This window comes from Primulina tabacum, chromosome 7 (genome assembly GCF_025594145.1).
Source record: "Primulina tabacum isolate GXHZ01 chromosome 7, ASM2559414v2, whole genome shotgun sequence".
Classification (NCBI taxonomy): domain Eukaryota; kingdom Viridiplantae; phylum Streptophyta; class Magnoliopsida; order Lamiales; family Gesneriaceae; genus Primulina; species Primulina tabacum.
Genome location: NC_134556.1, coordinates 9,123,156 through 9,142,267, shown reverse-complemented (window position 1 = coordinate 9,142,267; position 19,112 = coordinate 9,123,156). Strand labels below are relative to the sequence as shown.

General features: G+C 34.8%; 1 protein-coding gene across 2 annotated transcripts; it reads right to left on the bottom strand.

Annotated features, from left to right (window-relative positions):
• Positions 1 to 2,173: 2,173 nt before the first annotated feature.
• On the bottom strand, positions 2,174 to 12,802 carry LOC142551104 (uncharacterized). Of its 2 annotated transcripts, none has more exons than XM_075660152.1 (24): positions 12,491 to 12,802; positions 11,008 to 11,088; positions 10,815 to 10,914; positions 10,640 to 10,724; positions 10,486 to 10,535; positions 9,897 to 9,976; positions 9,701 to 9,760; positions 9,070 to 9,169; positions 8,906 to 8,983; positions 8,092 to 8,156; positions 7,862 to 7,990; positions 7,703 to 7,780; positions 7,521 to 7,616; positions 6,050 to 6,120; positions 5,826 to 5,903; positions 5,633 to 5,723; positions 5,223 to 5,318; positions 4,873 to 5,090; positions 4,673 to 4,787; positions 3,966 to 4,097; positions 3,761 to 3,868; positions 3,579 to 3,688; positions 3,364 to 3,468; positions 2,174 to 3,287 (listed from the first exon to the last, which is right to left on the bottom strand). In XM_075660152.1, the coding sequence occupies exons 1-24, from the start codon at positions 12,533 to 12,535 to the stop codon at positions 2,777 to 2,779; spliced, it is 2,682 nt and encodes an 893-aa protein (XP_075516267.1). In that variant the 5' UTR covers positions 12,536 to 12,802; the 3' UTR covers positions 2,174 to 2,776. The 2 variants fall into 2 exon arrangements, with proteins under 2 accessions (XP_075516267.1, XP_075516268.1); XM_075660153.1 differs by having other exon boundaries at positions 7,862 to 7,930.
• Between the last annotated feature and the right edge of the window lie 6,310 nt (positions 12,803 to 19,112).

Genomic DNA, 19,112 nt, shown 5'->3' with positions numbered 1-19,112 from the left:
TAAACATGGATGCAAAAATTAGTGCACAATTCATACTATTATTATCTAAATTTAATTACTATAAATAAATATATTTAAATTACTGTCATTAGTATAAATAATGTAATTGTTTAAATTTACCGTAACTTAACAATGAAATGTTTAAAAAATGTTAAAAAAATTCTAAATTCTTTTCTAGCTATAAATAATTGTTTTCATATTTTAAGAGAAACATGAAAATCTTAATTTGTTTAATTGCAACAATGTTAAAAAAAGTTACCGCAACTTCTAAATTCCAAAACAATTAAGATTCTCAAACAATAATAAATTCTTTGATTCAATAGTATGAAATATTGTTTGAGAAATAACGTTATTTTATTATTGTTTAGGAAAAAACATTTCTTAATTTTTTTTTTAAATTTTGGGAATTAACGACGGTTTTTGGTTAAACCGTCGCAAATAGCGACGGTTAAAAAAAGTTATCGCAACTTCTAAATCCCAAAACAATAATAAATTTTTTGATTCAATATTATGAAATATTGTTTGGGAAATAAAGTTATTTTATTATTGTTTAGGAAAGAACATTTTTTAAATTTTTTTTAAAATTTTGGGAATTAACGACGGTGTTTTGTAAACCCGTCGCCGATTTCCTTTTTTTAAAAAAAATTAAAATAGAATTCTTAGAATCCGTGTCAGTCTGGAGTCTGATCGAGACAGTGAATCCGAAACTTCAAACTCCGGATTGTTATATTTTCATAATATTTTAGAATCTGTTATATTTTAATAAATAAGTTTTAAAAATATATTATTTTTAAAAAACCCCTAAATATTTCGTACATTGCAACTCTGACTTGTCAAAGATTTAATGATAAGCATCGATCAATCACGTGTCTGCAATTATTGAGAAAAAAATCAATCAACTACTCCGATTATTAAAACAAAATCCTTAGTCACTAATTGGAAATATCCATGGTTTGACTTTGCTGGTATCTCAAAGTTGCTATTTATTGACAAATTTAACATATTCAAAGTCAAAAGAATAATTTTGACTTTTTTTTTTTTAATAAAAAAATCGTTTTATTGCTATACATCCCATATCACTTCACGTACTCAAATTACTGAGTATGTTATTTAACCCAACGGTTTATAAATTTTAGCGTTCTAGTACTTTGGGGAAAAGGAAAGAGGTACGTTGATTGGAATTTGGAGCTTACAAAATCTCAAACATTTGTTTGATTTTATGAGACGAGATGAATTAGTTACGTATTATATAAGATTTATAAATAAAATAACACAGTAATTATAACTAAAATATTTCGTAAAACTTAAGAGATGAAACAACCAAATGGTGGTCACAAGAAGATGGAATTGACTTACATAAAGGGGAGGAGCAAAAGTCGACTTTTGTGAGGGAAGATGATGATAGCCGCCCGCCCCCCCACACTCTCATTTCCACCATTCGTGAAATCAAATCATCATAGATTGTTGGTGGGGGAAGCCGCTACGCCAAGCCCACTAAAAAGAGGCTACTACGTTTCTCTCTCTCTCAAAAACAAAAAGGAAAATAAGTGAGACTTTGACACCTAACTAACAGGGTATTGCATTTTGAGTCAAAAGGGCACAAACCCAGTTGCGTCCAGTTTGATCCCTCACAAATCATCACAACTATAAACCCACTTAACTCACCCCCCCTCGTCAACATGCTCATCAAGCATGCCAAAATCCGAGTGAGCATCAATCAACAATAGCAACAGAAAAAAACTTCCTCCAAATACAATATTAGCCCCTCCCCCAACACCCAAAATTCACAAAATAAGAACTCTCTGGTCAATGTTTCTAATATCTGTTGAAGTGTGTTCCCGACTATCAAATTATGTGATATAAAGACGCAATAGAACCCTAAGCTTTTCAAGGATATCAATAGTAATTTGTTTTGTTATGTTTCTTGATTTTCGTTTTTCCCCGAGGCTCCAAACCCCAAGATTTTTAGAGCGACGTTAGATCAAAACAATAACCAATCTTGACAAAAAAATATGAAGCTACTTGCTACCGGAACCTCAGGGCAGTTATCCATGCCACACCTTTAATTTCACCCATCAGGTTTCCCACGTGACCATTAAGTCAGCCATGGTATATGTATTCCTCCGAGAAAAACGAAAGATATACAAAGGAGGTTAGGAGAATGAGAGAAAAATAAAGAGAAACATTAGTTATGTCTTTCATACATCAAATTTTCTTCTTGCCTAAATCATCTCAGCAGTACTCCCATATAAATAGCTACAGAGCTTCAGCCAAACCATATGAACATAATCTTCCTGACAACTATCATAATCTACATTTCCTCGAAGAAATACACATGGAAAACAAAACTGGCCTCCATCAGGGTCCCTACCATTTGCCATTTTGTACCAAATCTACATATGCAGAATCAGATTACTGGCCTACATTATATCAAATGTATATATAATTCATATAAAACTAAGACGTAACATCGACTTCAGCAGAAGGGACAGTTAGAGAAGCCAAAACTATAGCTAATAAAATTCTTACATCATCACAATTACTGAACCGAAACCAATGAAACCTAAACAAGAACAGCCTACTTAACACACATCCTTCGGCACGCTTGCATGGTACTGTACAGTATCCTCTCCCAGAGTCGAGGGTTTTGTTTGTTTGTACCCTTCACTGTGTTTATATAGTCGAATTTTCTTGAAAATTTGATGCGTTCAGACCCCACCAGAATTAAGTAGAAGTAAACTATCATGTATGGCAAAAAAAGCTCATTCATTGCAGCTCAAGATCCATTCACAGCCATTTCTGGTGAGGACTTTGATTGTAGCAAAGGCAAGTCATCCCCACGTTGCCTGTTGTCAGAAGAATCATGCAAACTATCAGAGAAGCTTCTAGAAGAAGCTTCTTCCGTGTCAGTGTGGTTTTCCACTTCAACATTTTGACAATTGCCAGAAGACTTGATATATCCTCTCTCTTCATGATTTGGTTCCGTAGGGTTCTTGTTCGCATCCAACTGGGAAATGTTGAACGCAATAGTAGCTGTTTTCTTACTGGGTAGTACTGCCTGACTAAGGGTTGAGCACAAGGCAGCGAAAACACCTTCCCTTGGTTTTAAGCTTTTTGGAGAACGTTGCAACCTTTTGGCCTCAGGCTCCTCCTTTGAAACCGATTTACGTTTCAAGGGGAATTCTCGCACTCCCTCGTCATCATTAGATGCATCTGTCATTTTTCGAGGTGGTGGCCTATATTCCTCGTCATCTTCATCATCATCGTAGTCAACAAGTCCACCAGACCTTGATGCACAGGTGTATTTAACAAAACATTTACTTACGAAGTTAACTTTAAAACTCTAGTGAAGCCTTAAAGTACCTGGGTGATGGGCGGCCAGGTGCAGACCCATTAGCTACAACTGAAGCTTGAATTTGGGATCTTTCTGCACTGGTCATTTGTGCTGATGCTGAATCTTCTTCATCACTGATTTGAATCCACGTTGTCACTCAGAAATATCAGTATTCCAAGTTCCAACATATACAGTATGCAGTCTACAAAAAAGAATGTAATTCAGTGGTAAATGCAACACAAACCTGCCCTCATTAAAATAATCCTCCTCTTCTTTCTCCAAAGCACGCTCGTCAGTTCGTTTTCTTTGGTCTAGCAGATTGTCAGTACTTGATGTACCCACATTTTCTAGAGACTGTAAATGCATGATGTATCATAATCACATGATTTTAGTGTAGGTGGATCCTCGGACAAGGTAAAAACTTACCTGCTCATATTTAACTTTCAGAGCTTGAATTGAAGATAAACCCTCAAATTTGGACAACTCGTCCCAGAATGTATCAACTAAATACCTGAGTAATATCTTCAAGTTCTCCTGCAGAAGATATGCTTCAGAAATATAATTGCTACAAGCAGATGGATGCATCAGTCATGTGAGCAAATGAAATGACTTATGTGAATATAACCCCCACCTTCCGAAGATATTCAAATAGTTCGAGAACAGAAGAATTCAGAAGATTGTAACGATCCCCATTAGCAACAAATACATCCACTATTGGTTTGAAAAGGTTATTCTTCACAAAGTGATTCATCAGATGCTCATCCTGCAACAAATGGTAAACAATCACTGGTGAATTGGTAGTTCAAAGAAATGCAGAAACACTCCAGTGGCGACTCTAGTTTACGAAGACTTCAAACACACACTCATAAAAATTTTCATTAGAACCAGTCTACTTAATAAGCGCAAGGGGGAGAGGCCGAACATAACAAGTTCAAATTCTTTTAAGAACGTATTTCATTTGCTCCTTGCACAAGGTTCTTTTATCAAGGCATATAATTAGAATGTCAAATTCGCAGAAGGGAAGAAATGGATGTAAATTATAGTCATCTATGAAATCTGTGAGTAAACTTCGCATGCATGAATGCAGTAAACTAATCAATCACATATTTTGAAGGTTTATTCTCTACATAATCAGGAAATGATGCAAGTCAACAAGAAATAAGTAGATACTGAAAACAACTTTACAATAAAAATGATAACATAAATGTATGCATATAAGCTAGTAAAACTTCTTCACATAATTTTGCTCACCAAGGTAATAAAAAGTTTCAAGACAATGGAATCTCTTTCTTGAAAACATCACTCATGAGAGTTAGAAAGGTAGAACTGTTAACTTACATTCCGTGAAATAAGCGTCCTCACAAATCTAACTGCAGCAATAATAAGATACTTTTCTCTTCTTCTTGTCAGATACAAAATCTTATCAATCGCATTATTCAGAAGAAAACTGCATCTGAAAACAACGGCGCACAAATTCAAAAAGAAATCTAATGTCAAATATACAGCTAAATAAATCAAGCAAGGAACAGAGAAATTACTTTATTCTATATGGATGGTGCAAAACACAGAAGCATAGAAGGTCACAAATACTCAATAGTATTTCAGGCTTCACATGACTTTGATTCCTGGGTGCTCCATCTGAGCCCGTGTACTTACTGCTAATTTCCCCAGCACTGTTTGGAGGGCATGAAGATGTTATAACATCAATTATTTGTCCCAAGTGTTTCTCGTAGAAAATTTCCACAATAGTATCTCGCTGCAACAAAATTAAATCATGTACAAGACAAGGAACACCAATATTTTAGATAAACAGAAAGGATCACAGGGGAATTGAGGAGAGAGTGAGAGGGAGGGTGAGACTTTATTCAATGAGAATCAAGCAGCGCACCTGCGATCCAGATGTATAAGAGTCCAAAAGACTACGAAGAATCTCCACAAATTGACAATGCATATCATCTCCAAAATCTGTTAACATATTTTTCACCTACAAATCGAGAAGACACTGTAATTATCAAAGTTTAACACACTTATTAAAAAAAGATACAACTTCAAGCGTTTTTCCTTCCTATAATTTTTTAAAATTTTCTACACAGCTTCTAATCCTTATTAAAAACACAAAAGATATATATAGAAAACCTGTGACGAACACCTAATTAAGAGAATTGATGATGCAATAATCAACATAAGAACACTAATAATATTTTCCCACAAAAACGTGATATCCACCACCTTAAAAAGTACCAAAAATTTGAATAGTTTATGAAATCTCGAGACTAAATATTCAATCTCATAACTTACAAGAAGTCCAAAGAGAACCCCTTCCTGCTGACTCACGTAACCGCGCAAAATATTTGGATCCTGATTTAGGAAAAGAATGAGGATGTCTGTTCTGCATGTTCACAACAATTTACCATGATATATTATCAAAAATAGAGACCTAAATGAGATAAGGAAAAAAATAGGTTCCTAAACTAATGATTTAATTCATCACCCGGTCAATACAAGCTTCTTGTCTTCACTTTGCAAGACATCAGCCACGATATCAAATATGCCTTCACTGACAAGATCCCTAGAAGCATAAAGAAACCAAAAACATGTTGAAGAAAGATGTTTGCAGACTACACTGAAATTTTAAAACTGTCCTATTTAGAACATATTTAATGTGTTTAATAAATTCCAAAAGCACAGCAAGTGATATAATAATATTTAACTTACCTAAATAGACGAAGCTGATGGACCATTTGTAAACTCTTACTTAAGGTACAAAATTCATGTAAGAAGTGTACCTACGCCAACATAAAGTGCTCAAAAAATGTTAGTTTCTTAAAGGTTCGAGTTGAGACAGGAAGATTCATGCACCTATGCCTACAGGTTCTCTCTTGACCACTTAAAATATAAATCTTACAACACAGGGAAAAATTAAAATGATTCAGACATTCATCTCATCAAGAACAAAAATCGTATTGGATAACAACAATTTTCCCTAAATGCCTTGCTTAGGTTTCTAAAGACACTAGCCCGATTGATTACATTGGGGAGTTGAAGAACAGTTGCACGAAAAAGAAGAAATCACCAAAACATGGGCGTTCACTGAAGGTAGAACTTCTGTGACACCGCTTAACATTTGTAAGTGCAATCACACGATATGCCTGTAAAATATTTTAATCCACATAGCACATTCATCATTCTTGGAAACCATTTCCGCAAGATAAAGACTCAATCGACTGCTTTTGCAATTATAACTTTCGCTATTTGTCCAAATTGAGAAGCAAGCTCCATTCCAAAAAAGTTCGTCATTTACAAGCCCATAAAGATTTGAACTAACCAATATCAACAGTTTCCCCTCTGGTAATCTGAAGTGGAAATTCAGGCCCGAGATAGCAATAACTGATTTTACATCAAATTATAGAAACTTAGGATTTTGAGAATCCAGAAGCTTGATAATAGGTTGTGAAGTCACAACTTATTCGATGTATGTAGAGTGTAGACACAGCAATTACAAAGTCCAAGAGCTATTTGGAATCATATGTTCCACCTGTTACAAACTTCTCTGCCATATAAATAGCACTTGACTCTGTCACTTAAATCAGTTCATTATATTTCAAGTACAGTTGATTCATGGAACAATCTCTAATCTTTTGGGCTTATATTTTTGAACAATCGATGGCATTAGGCTCACCGTGGAAATTTTTTCAAGTTAAAATGTTGAAATTGGACTAACCTCAGGCACAATTTGAACCAACATATTTTGGTAATAAACAGAAAATATCCTATTATATGCAACTGTTTATTTCGACAAGTAAACATGCTAGTGTTATTCGGCTATTCCAACACAACCCCATAAAGGACATAAACTTGTACTGTATTATAGCCATATTCTGCATGGAAGGGTTTAAAAAGTTGCAAATGAGAAGCAAAAACACTAATTGCGAGCATGACCTAGGCCAAAATAAAAAGGGTTAGTTGATATATAAAACTGATATACCAAATCTAAGCAGGCTGCATATCCAAGAGAATTTTAAAAGGTAAACTTTTGAAGTCAGAGCAAATTGGCCAGTTACAAGTCAAAACATCATGGTTGCCATGGATGAGTGATGTCACCATTCCATATCATCAACTTGGCATATAATTAACGTGCTAAATCTTTAAACATGTGCAAAAAGATTAAATAGGGATCAATGTTTACCAAAGTTTTTTTTGTTTCCATTTCAGTATTAGGAGACTTCAGCTTTGAAAACAATTCCTTAATGAAAGTGTTATCATCTTTCAACAGAGAAGCAACCTACAACGAAAAAATCAAACAAAATAAAATTGGTTTACAAAAGAAAAAAGATATGAAGTGCCAAAGAAATTTGAAAATAGTCTTACAGTTGCATTATTTGAATGAATAATAGAATTAAAATTAGCAGTAATTGCTTCATCCAGAGCTCTAGGCCAAATCACATCCTGGAAGAGGCAATTCAAGGTGTAAATAGAATTCTTTAAAGCAACTAAATGGAAAACAAGATCTGTATTTGACAGGTATACCTTCAGATAACTAACTCTGTAAGTTTGATGTACTTTCGAACGAACTACAGGATCTTTAATAGGTATGGCCTGAAACAAGCTCATGTGAGCAGAATTGGAGATATTAAGGGACCGCTTCAACTCCCAGCACTAATTAGCAACATCCTTGTCAGCAGAATTTGCATTATCACTTCTACGTGGTATGCTGGTAGGGTAGGGAAGGCAGAATGAAGAAGCAAGTGAAAGTGTACCTCTTTAAATACCACATGCTCTTCTAGAAACTGGCGATGTTGAACACGAGGTACATCTGGATCATCTGTGCAGAAAATTTGAAGCAATTCAATCACACAGAAAAAGGTGGCAACCAGAGAGAGAGCCAGGATAACACTCGAAACATCCAGGATGCACTAACAACACAAGATCTTAATGCCTAATGCATTCCTAGTATGGTGGAGTAGGCATGCACTTACGATTCATCGTGTTCCAGTTCCTTGGAGACAACTTTCAGTTCATATTAAAGCTGTAACCAATGACTATAAAATACATGGAGATAAAGCTGAACAGAGGGAAAAGGTTCAAAATTCTATGAAAGAGTGTAATTAATGAGAAAAAGACGTTAGAGAAAGAATCTTAAAGATTCAATTTAAAATAATCAACGGAATTTCAACAGGCGAAAAATAATATATTTATGGTATCAGCGCCCCATAATCTACAAACTTCAATGTTCAAAATTAAACATCACATGATACCAACACGAGTAATTGTAAGATTTAACATAAGTATGTGTGGTCATTTACAATGGCAAGAGCGATACAAGTCATAAGATTGGGATGATATCTACATAACATTCCAAACGACTAGCCCTGTTAAAGAGCTTACAACATAGAAAACAACGTATCAAAAACAAATAAAATTAACAATGATAGGATTTAACCACCTATCTCGACAAATGTAGCCACAGGACAAGATCAATAAAACCTTGGGAAACTCAGATATCCACTTAGGGAAAAAAAAGTAATAAGACTGGAGGGAAGGACGGGATTTGGGATTAGAAAAAGGATATACATTCAAAGCAGCCGATTATATCCATGATCAACTCGTCACCAAATATTCTCTCAAAGATCTGAGGACTGTTCAATAAAACTGCAAGGTCCATAAAGCATTATTAGATAAACACATTTCCACAAACAAGAAATAACATGCCAAAGCGCAGTAGCAATGAGATTTACTGATTCCTCTGATAATTTTGAAAATCAAGCGAAGACCATCTATGTTTTCCACGTCTTCACACATCCTAAACAAGTCCATCAGCTTCCGAAAAAAATCTTGCTGCATCACAGATGAGCTTCAGTTCCATTAAAAACTAATAACTTGAGCCAAGCAAAGATGAAAGATAAAATTAATATTGCCAGCAAATAACATGACAGATAAAAAAATTAAGAAATTGACGTACAAATTAATCCTCGGAAATTGAATGTTCAAAAACATTGATAAAAGAGCGAAAGAACATCATCAACCATTTAATCCAATAATTTATTTCATCGGCTCATTCTAGGAAACTATCCACAAATCCCTACAAAGGGTGAACTATAATTTAAAACAACAAACTAACTCCAAGTCATTCACTAACAAAGACCATTTTGATCGCTGCAACTAGCTGTTGAGATTGCTTTGATAAAGAACAAAAGCCAAACAAGAGGAATATAAGAAATTAACCAAATAACAATTGAAGCAAGCCTTTGTTCAACAAAACAATCACATATGCATTGTGCTACCAAAAGTCACCACACCCAAACACTGTCCTAAAAGAACCCTATCAATACAAACATAATGTCCAAGTCGTCTGCTCAGAGTACTTACATCATGCAATATAAGTTCGGTAACGTGAATCTGATCAGCAATGCCACTCTCAACCACTGTCTGCAAAGAGAAAAGAAACCTAGCAGTAACTTCGAGTACATTAACATATGTAAATTTCATGTGTCACTAGAACCACAAAGAAAACTAAACAAATGTGTTTTTTTTTGGGAAGGAGATGCCGGAGAACAGAAGGTACCTTAAGTATCAAAGGAAGAGTGGACAGCTCAACTGAAGGCAACTCCCTCAGCTTGCTGTCGACGTTGTGGTATGTTTCATCTGAAAAATGGCTTAGCATAAATGGAGCATCACAGCTATATATTTATGCCAGGATATGCTATAAACTGAAATTTTCCACAAAAAAGGCTGAATCCATTCAAAAAATTCCAGATTATAAAAAACACAGGTACTTATAAGTGACGCTATAAGAGCTAACAAACTATCTAGTTAGAAGTGAATTGAGTCTTAAAGCCCACATGTAAGCTTCAATAGTGTAGTGAGATCAAAATCTGATAAGGCTGCCATTGTGGGTGATCAACTAATTGAAAAAAGGAACTGTAATTCAGAATCCAACATATAGGCTATAGCTGTTCGTCTCACTTGAAATCATTCACAAGGAAAATAAAAATGGCTTTAATATTCTTCCCTGCCCTCTCAAACACATAAGGTTTTCATTATACCATGCTGTCTCTTAGATTAGTACGAAGGCCAAAGTTTGAGAAGCAAAGATAGTAAAGAGAAGGCATAAAATAAATTAACAGAAAAACCAAGAAATCAACATCACATACCAGTAAGTGTGCTAAAGTGCATATTCCTTTGTGCACTACATATATGGTCCCTAAACAAACAAGCATATGAACCAAAATGTGATAAACTAAACACTGAAATTAAATAGCAAGAGAAAGGAAAACAAAAGAGGTATAAAATATATCTGATACTAGCCATATATATGAGCAACCGGTAGTCTCTTGGAAGCTAAGAGCCAATTCAGTTGAGAACTCAGGATCCCTCCACGAAATGATTGTATCTGAAGGTATATGATCAAATATAATCAATAGAAACTGGAAGAAGCATGAGTTTTCCTTTCGTAAAGGGAATTAAATATAATAAGAGATACCTTCTTGTTTATGATAAATATCATCAGAGCTGATTCGATGTAAAAGTAATGTTTCACTGTCCTCCTCATCAATAACAAACAGTCCCACATCTTCGGACCTCTGGAATACAAGTGACAACATTTCTATCTCATACTGGAATGTAATAATGTTAAGAAGAAACTTTGGACAAAAGGAACCACAAAGATGTCAAACCTCCAGATAATCAACAGTGACGTGGCCAGTTCCTTGATCATCCCATTTCCCATCCTCATTCAGGCGATATACTTTAACTCGCTGAGAGAAAGACAAAAACAGGTGAAGTATGCTGTATGAGAGAACAAATTTCCGTGTAAACAAATATTAATTGGGTAACAAACAACTGAATGTATTAAAGCAATTTTTAAGTTTATATTACGAATCAATTAATGCAGGTAGAAAAAATGGTAAAACGCCGTATCTTCCATGGATGCAGAGGAAGGATGCAAAGTTGTTAAGGGCACAAAGAACACTAAGGCTCATGCTGAGCCATGTCTTACTAAGGCACGGGCGCACAGCACACTGAGGAATATTTTTTTAGAATCTAAACATGTGAATAAAATTTTGTAATATAGACTTCACAAAGCATAAAACAACAAAGAAACAATCACTAATGCACAAGTGAAGCATGGCTATACTCCATTTCAGCTACACAATACTTTAAACTGAGGCGAAATTGAAAGGGGCATTGTGCCTGTAGGCACATCAAGATGTGTGGACGTATGTGTGACTTACATCCAAGACCCGCTTCTAACTACAGAGATACACCTTGCCATATCTTTATATGCAAAGGTTAGCTTCAATGCCTTTTGTGGTATTTTATTAACCACATAAGAGTGTAAGAAACAAGACAGCCAGCATGCGTCCAAGGCTGTCAGGATAAAATATTTTCCATAGCCGACCTCGCAATTATGATACCAATAAATTCTAGACATGGCTATTTGATCGTCAAGTATGACTATATCAAAAGGTGCATCCTGCATCTTTCTCCGGCTTACCAATGAATGCTGATGAAAGACCATATTATAGTACAAATGCCTTTTCTTAGCATGAATCCCATAAAACATACAATCCACAACCATTCAATTCTCAATGGAGCATGTTAGGCTAATTGCTCATCATTTTTTGCTGGACCAGATTATTTCATCATAGTAATTGCATTATACAGATACTTAGATTAAATAAAAAGTCACAACATGCTAGTATATAAACTAGTTCTTGGTGATTAACTACTAACTACTGTAGCCCAAAATTGTGGATTAGATCCACAGTTTGAAAGTTCAACAGGTGAGTAGCGTTGAGATTTGTTATCAAGAGATTCTAATTCCTTTATATGCTGCAGACAAAAGCAAATAATTTGTTCATAGGAGCAGTAGCCTCTGGCATTTATAAACCAAAACTACACAGAATCAACGGAAGTAACGGTAAACGTGGCATCAACAGAAAACAATCAAATATTTAGCATAAGCAAACCAGATGTTTCTCCATTTAAACAAAAAACTAGCTAAATGAGGAGCTTAAAACGCAGTTGGAAGCTGGAAATTAAAAATAAAATACAGGGGAAAATTCATCCTTGTCAAATGAAAGCACATGGTGGAATTTTGGATAAACTAGTTAGAACACAACAATCCTTGCTTAACTTTCATATCAGTATCCTGACCTGCATGGAACTGCTGGAGTTTGGCGATTTCTCTTGCGCGCCCATGGAAATGAATAGCTTTGCCACGCGCAAAGATAGATTGAATTGGTGAAGTAGATTTTGATTAGAAATTTAGGGTTTTGTGGAGAGGAAAGGGGAGAGGAGAGAAAGCTATGACGTCAGGCTGTGTGATGGGATCAATTGGAAAAACCCTAACCGCTAAAGCTCCCCCGTTCTCTCTTTCTTCTCTCCGATCTCATTCTTTTTTATGCGATTTCTCTCCGCCCACCCATACCCAACACAGGAGTCTTTGCTTCACTTACATTTCTACCCTTGCTGCCACCCCTATTTCTTTATATATCACCTTTCGTGGGGTTTTTTTTTCTTTTTTATTACCAATCTGGTTTTCATTAAATATATTTTTATTCTAGATTCTTATATTTGAAATTCTAGATTCTTATATTTGAAATCAAGCTATATATTATAAAATAATATCTATAAAATTGGTATGTGTTATGAAAAAGTAAAAATTTATGGTACAAAGTAAAAAATCTCACTCTCAAAAGTATCAAACTACACACTTTATAATATTTTTTCTCAACTCAATTGTGAATTTCTTCACAAATGGTGAGACTATTTATAGAATTTCTTTGATAATAATCCAAAAAATAAAATAAATCATTACTTACATCATCACACACAAATTTCTAATTTTTACAACTCTTATTTTCAACATTCAAATATTCAACTATTACTTTTTCAACATTCAAATCTTTTATTTTCAACACTCCCCCTTGTGATGATGATCTTGATACGATGATGTCTTCATTACATGTTTTTATACTGCCTCGTTAAGAACCTTACTAGGAAAAACCCATTACGATAAAAACCATAGTAAGGAAAAAAGAGTGCAGTCACGTAAACTCCCCCTCATGTCGACACGAACAATTCTTCACAAATTTCGTAGATTGCGCATCTCAATATTATATATGTGATTTCTGAATATTGTCGTAGGAAGTGCCTTTGTGAAGAAATCTGATGAGTTTTCACTTGATTGAATGTGACGAACATCAATATATTTATTCTTGTCAAGCTCCTTGGTGAATGCAAAGAACTTAGGAGGAATATGTTTAGTTCTGTCGCTTTTTATGTATCCTTCTTTCATTTGAGCAACACATGCTGCATTATCTTCATATAGTATCACAGGATTCTCGTCGAATGATAATCCGCATGAGATTTGGATATGTTGGGTCATGGATTTTAACCACACACATTCACGGCTTGCTTCATGTAGTGCAATAATCTCGGCATGATTTGATGAAGTTGTTACGAGTGTTGTTTCTGTGAACGCCAAGAAATTGCAGCGCCTCTACGAGTAAATACATATCCAGTTTGAGAACGTGCATTGTGTGGATCAGATAAGTATCCAGCATCGGCATAACCAATTATACTTGGATTAGCATCTTTGAATACAAAAGTCCCAAGTCTGTCGTTCCTCGTAGATAACGAAATATATGTTTAATTATGTTCGAGTGTCTCTTTGTTGGATATGTGCTAAATCTTGCCAATAAATTTACGGCAAAAGATATATCAGGCCTTGTACAATTTGTAAGATACATAAGGGCACCGATAACGCTTAGATATGGTACTTCTGGACCAATAATATCTTCATCATCTTCACATGGACGGAATGGATCCTTTTCTATGTTTAATGATCTAACAACCATTGGAGTACTTAAAGGATTTGATTTATCCATATTAAAACATTTAAGGATATTTTCTGTATAATTTGTCTGGTGAACAAATATTCCACATTTTTTTTGTTCAATTTGTAAACCCAGGTAATACTTGGTTTTTCCAAGATCCTTCATTTCAAATTCTTCCTTCAAGTATGACACAACTTCTTGATTTTCCTTATTCGTTCCAATGATGTTTAAATCATCAACATATACAACAATAATTACGCATCCGGATGTTGTTTTCTTAATAAAAACACAAAGGCATATTGAATTATTTACATATCCCTTTTTCATCAAGTGATCAATTTGCGATTATACCACATTCGACCGGATTGTTTTAACCCATATAATGATCTTGTAATTTCACAGAATGACATTCTCTGGGTTTTGAACTTTTTGCTTCAGGCATCTTAAATCCTTCAGGGATTTTCATATATATATATTACTATCAAGTGATCCATATAAGTAAGCTGTAACAACATCCATAAGACGCATTTCTAAATTTTCAGATACCACCAAGCTAATCAAATACCGAAACGTAATTGCATCCATCACGGAAGAATACGTTTCTTCATAATCAATTCCAGGCCTTTGAGAAAAACCTTGTGCAACAAGTCGAGCTTTATATCTTACTATTTCATTTTTCTCATTTCGCTTCGAATAAAAACTCATTTGTATCCAATAGTTTTACACCTTCAGGTGTAAGGACTATAGGTCCAAAAACATTACGTTTATTTAGCGAATCTAATTCACCTAGATGGCATCTTTCCATTTTATCCAATCGTGTCGATTTTTACATTCACCAAAAGATTTTGGTTCATGATCTTCATTATCATTTATGATGTCAATTGCCACATCATAAGAAAATATATCATCAATTTCTTCTATATCTTTTCGGTTCCATATTTTTCCAGTATTAATATAATTGATAGAGATTTCACGATTCTCGTCAGTTTGTGGTTCTGACAGAACATTTTCATCATCATGTGTTTTTTCCGAAACATTATTCTCTATTTTGTGATCATCATGTGTTTCTTCAGGAACGTCATTCTTTATTTTGTGATCATCGTGTTTCTCTATAAATTTTCTTTTTCTAGGATTTTTATCCTTGGAACCGACTGGCCTTCCACGCTTCAGGCGTTTAATGACATCATGAGTATCTTCAATTTGTTTCTTCGGAATTTCAATTCGAGCGGGGGAATTTGCAGCATGTATATATGATTTAATCACCATTTTTGTGTCTGCAAATGCATCTGGTATTTGATTTGCTATTCTTTGCAAGTGTACAATTTGCTGTACATCTTTTTCACATTGTTTTGTTCTTGGATCCAGATGTAACAATGATGATACATACCATGTAATTTCCTTTTCGGTATGTTCTGTTCTCCCCCTAACATTGGGAAGATTTCCTCATTAAAATGACAATCAGCAAAACATGCTGTGAATACGTCGCCTGTCTGAGGTTCAAGATATCGAATGATTGATGGACTATCATAACCGATATAAATTCCAATCTTTCTTTGAGGTCCCATTTTCTTTCGTTGTGGTGCAGCAATAGGCACATACACCATACATCCAAAAATTCTCAGATGAGAAATGTCTGGTTCTTTACCAAATACAAGCTTCAATGGGGAGTATTTATGATATGCACTTGGTCTGATGCGAATTAATGAAGCAGCATGTAAAATTGCATGTCCCCATATAGAAATAGGGAGTTTTGTTTTCATAATCATTGGTTTAGCAATCATTTTCAGACGTTTAATCAATGATTCAGCCAATCAATTATGTGTATGTACATGAGCAATATGATGCTCAACAATGATTTCCATAGGCATACAATAATCATTGAAAGTCTGGGAAGTAAATTCACCAGCATTATCAAGTCTAATTTTCTTGTTTGTATAATCGGGAAATTGATTCCTCAATTTTATTATTTGAGCAAGTAATCTTGCAAATGAAACATTTCGAGTTGACAATAAACATACATGTGACCATCTGTTGGAGGCATCAATCAATACCATAAAGTATCTGAATGATCCACATGGTGGATGAATTGGACCACAAATATCACCCTGAATACGTTCAAGAAACATTGGTGATTCAGTTTGGATTTTGACTGGTGATGGTCTTATAATAAGATTTCCAAGAGAACATGCTTTACATTGAAACTTATTATTCTGAAAGATCTTCTGGTCTTTTAGTGGATGACCATGTGTATTTTTTATAATTCTTCGCATCATTGTTGAACCAGGATGTCCTAATCGATCATGCCAATTGGTTAATATTGAAGAATTATCAACTACCATGTTTGATTCAATGGGATTTATATGTGTATAATGCAATCCAGTAGGGAGCATTGATAGTTTTTCAATCACATATTTCTTTCCTGATTTATATGTGATAAGACACATATATTTCTCATTCCCTTCATTCATTGTTTGAGTATCATACCCATGGGAATATATATCATTAAAACTAACAAATTTATTTTCGATTGTGGTGAATATAAGGCATCATTGATAAAAAAATTTTGTACCATTAGATAACAAAAATTGTGCTTTACCACATCCTTTAATCAAGTCTACAGGACCTGATATTGTATTCACCATTGTTTTTGTTGGTTTCAGTTCCAAGAAATATCTTTATCTCGGAAGATAGTGTGCGTTGTACCACTATCGGTATGCAAACTTCAGCTTTGTTCATAGCATTTTCCATGTTTGAACTTAAAAAAAAATGCAATGAAATAAAATTACTGACAATACATTTATAAAAATAAAATAAAATACAATACAATACATATGTAAAAATATAGCACACGATAAAACATTATCATACAGGTACATAAAATATTTTACATATTTATTCCACCAGCAAATTGATCATTGTCTGAGAAATCAATCAGAAAATCTCCGACATCAAAATGAGTTGAATCACTCAAAGGTTCACTCTGTTCAGTGAAGTTGGTCTCCTTTTCTTTCCCCTTTATTGATTCTTTATAAAGTTTACAAAGGTGCTCATGAGCTCGACAAATACGGGACCAATGTCCTGGAGTACCACATCTAAAACAAGAACTTTCAAATCTTTTGGAGTGATTCTCATTAACACTCATATTCTCATGATGCCTTTTCAGTGGATGATTTGGGACGCTCTTTTGAGATGAGTTATAGAAGTAACTATCTCGATTATTTTCAAAACCACGGCCGCGTCCACGACCACGACCACGACCACTTCCACGTCCACGTCCACGACCACGACCTCGATTTCGTCCTCAACCAAAATCTTGTCTATAACTTTGATTTTGGTTTCCAGATTTAAATTCATTTTGCTTACGACATTTACTTCAGGAAATGCCGTTGAACCAGCGGGTCGTGCCTGATGATTTCTCATTACAGCTCATTATTCTTTTCCGTCACAAGGAGACAGACGATAAGTTCAGAATATCTCGAAAATCCACGCACTCTATATTGTTGTTGTAGAGTTATATTCGATGCGTGAAAAGTGAAAAATGTTTTTTCAAGCATTTCCAATTCAGTAATCTCGTGCCCACAGAATTTCAATTGCGAGATTATTCTATACATCGCCGAGTTGTAATCACTGATTTTTTTAAAATCTTGGAATCTCAACGTATTCCATTCATCCCGGGCGGTCGGAAGTATAACTTCCCTTATATGTTGGAATATTTCTTTTAATCCCTTCCACAAAGCCATGTGATCTTTTTCAATTAGATATTCACATCTTTGAGGAGCTCATCTCGAAATCTTATATGTCAATATCAATCAGTTAACTAAAATAGTGTGGAAATAAACTGAGAGATAGATTTGAATATTTTGGCTTGAATGCTGTAAAACTGTAGGTGTTGTGGCTGCCTCTTTTTTCATTTTCTCAATAGTCATGAATAAGGCATACACATCCTTGCTCAATTTCTTTAAGTCTTCATTGTGTAATCTTTGAGAGTGTCTAGACTTAAAGAATGCAACAAATGAGTTGACTTTACCTGATAGATGGTTGACCCAAGGTATGTCATATTGGACATTATACTTTCAAGCATTACATCAATTGCGACTGGTAGTTTAGGGGATAAATCTTCAGCAATAGCCTTGGCTTTCCTTTTCCCACTGAAATCCACAACTGCTAGATGACTAGTGCCAGCTTCTTGGTCAACATCTTCAACTACTTCATAGTTACAACAAGCTCCTCAGCAGCATTCTTTCCAACAGAAATGATATGTTGAGAAGCTTCAGAAAAGAAAAATGTCTTAGGAACCACCAGAGTAGTGGAAGTCAGTTAAGTTAAAACTAATTGTTCCTGGAATGTTGGTTTGGCTTCATCAACACTTATTTGTTCAGTTACAAACTGAACTTCTTCTATCAGCTGTTCAGCCTCAACAGCTGGCTCAACTAATACTTCATCAAAAATTTGTTCAAAAACTTGCTCTTCCTTGAACTCCTGTTGAATATCGTCAGTTAATTATTGCAGTAGCTCATCCACATTGGCAATGACAATTCTTTATCAGTGTAAGTGGACAGTTAAGCTTCCAGAATAGAAACATGTATGACTATGAATACGGTTGAGGTTGAGGATTGAGCTTCTTCGGATGGTTATTGAAGAAATGTCTCTGGAACCTTTTCAGCAATAGTATGTTCCAAAAATGGTTCAATTTGGACGTGTCCAGTTGAAGCCTGATTTTTAGCAGCTTCAGTTTGGTTTCTAAGGAGCAGCAGCCTTTGATTTGGCGATATTCTTCAACTTGGCAGCTACCTCCTCTCCAATCTCTTTCTTGAACACAAAAAACTTGGTCGGAGAGATATTCAGTCTTGGCCTGTTCGATAAAACATTTTGGGCATTGTAAATCTTGAACTTTGACATTGATGAAGTTGAGTCCAAGGGAAGTCCTGAGTCTTCAA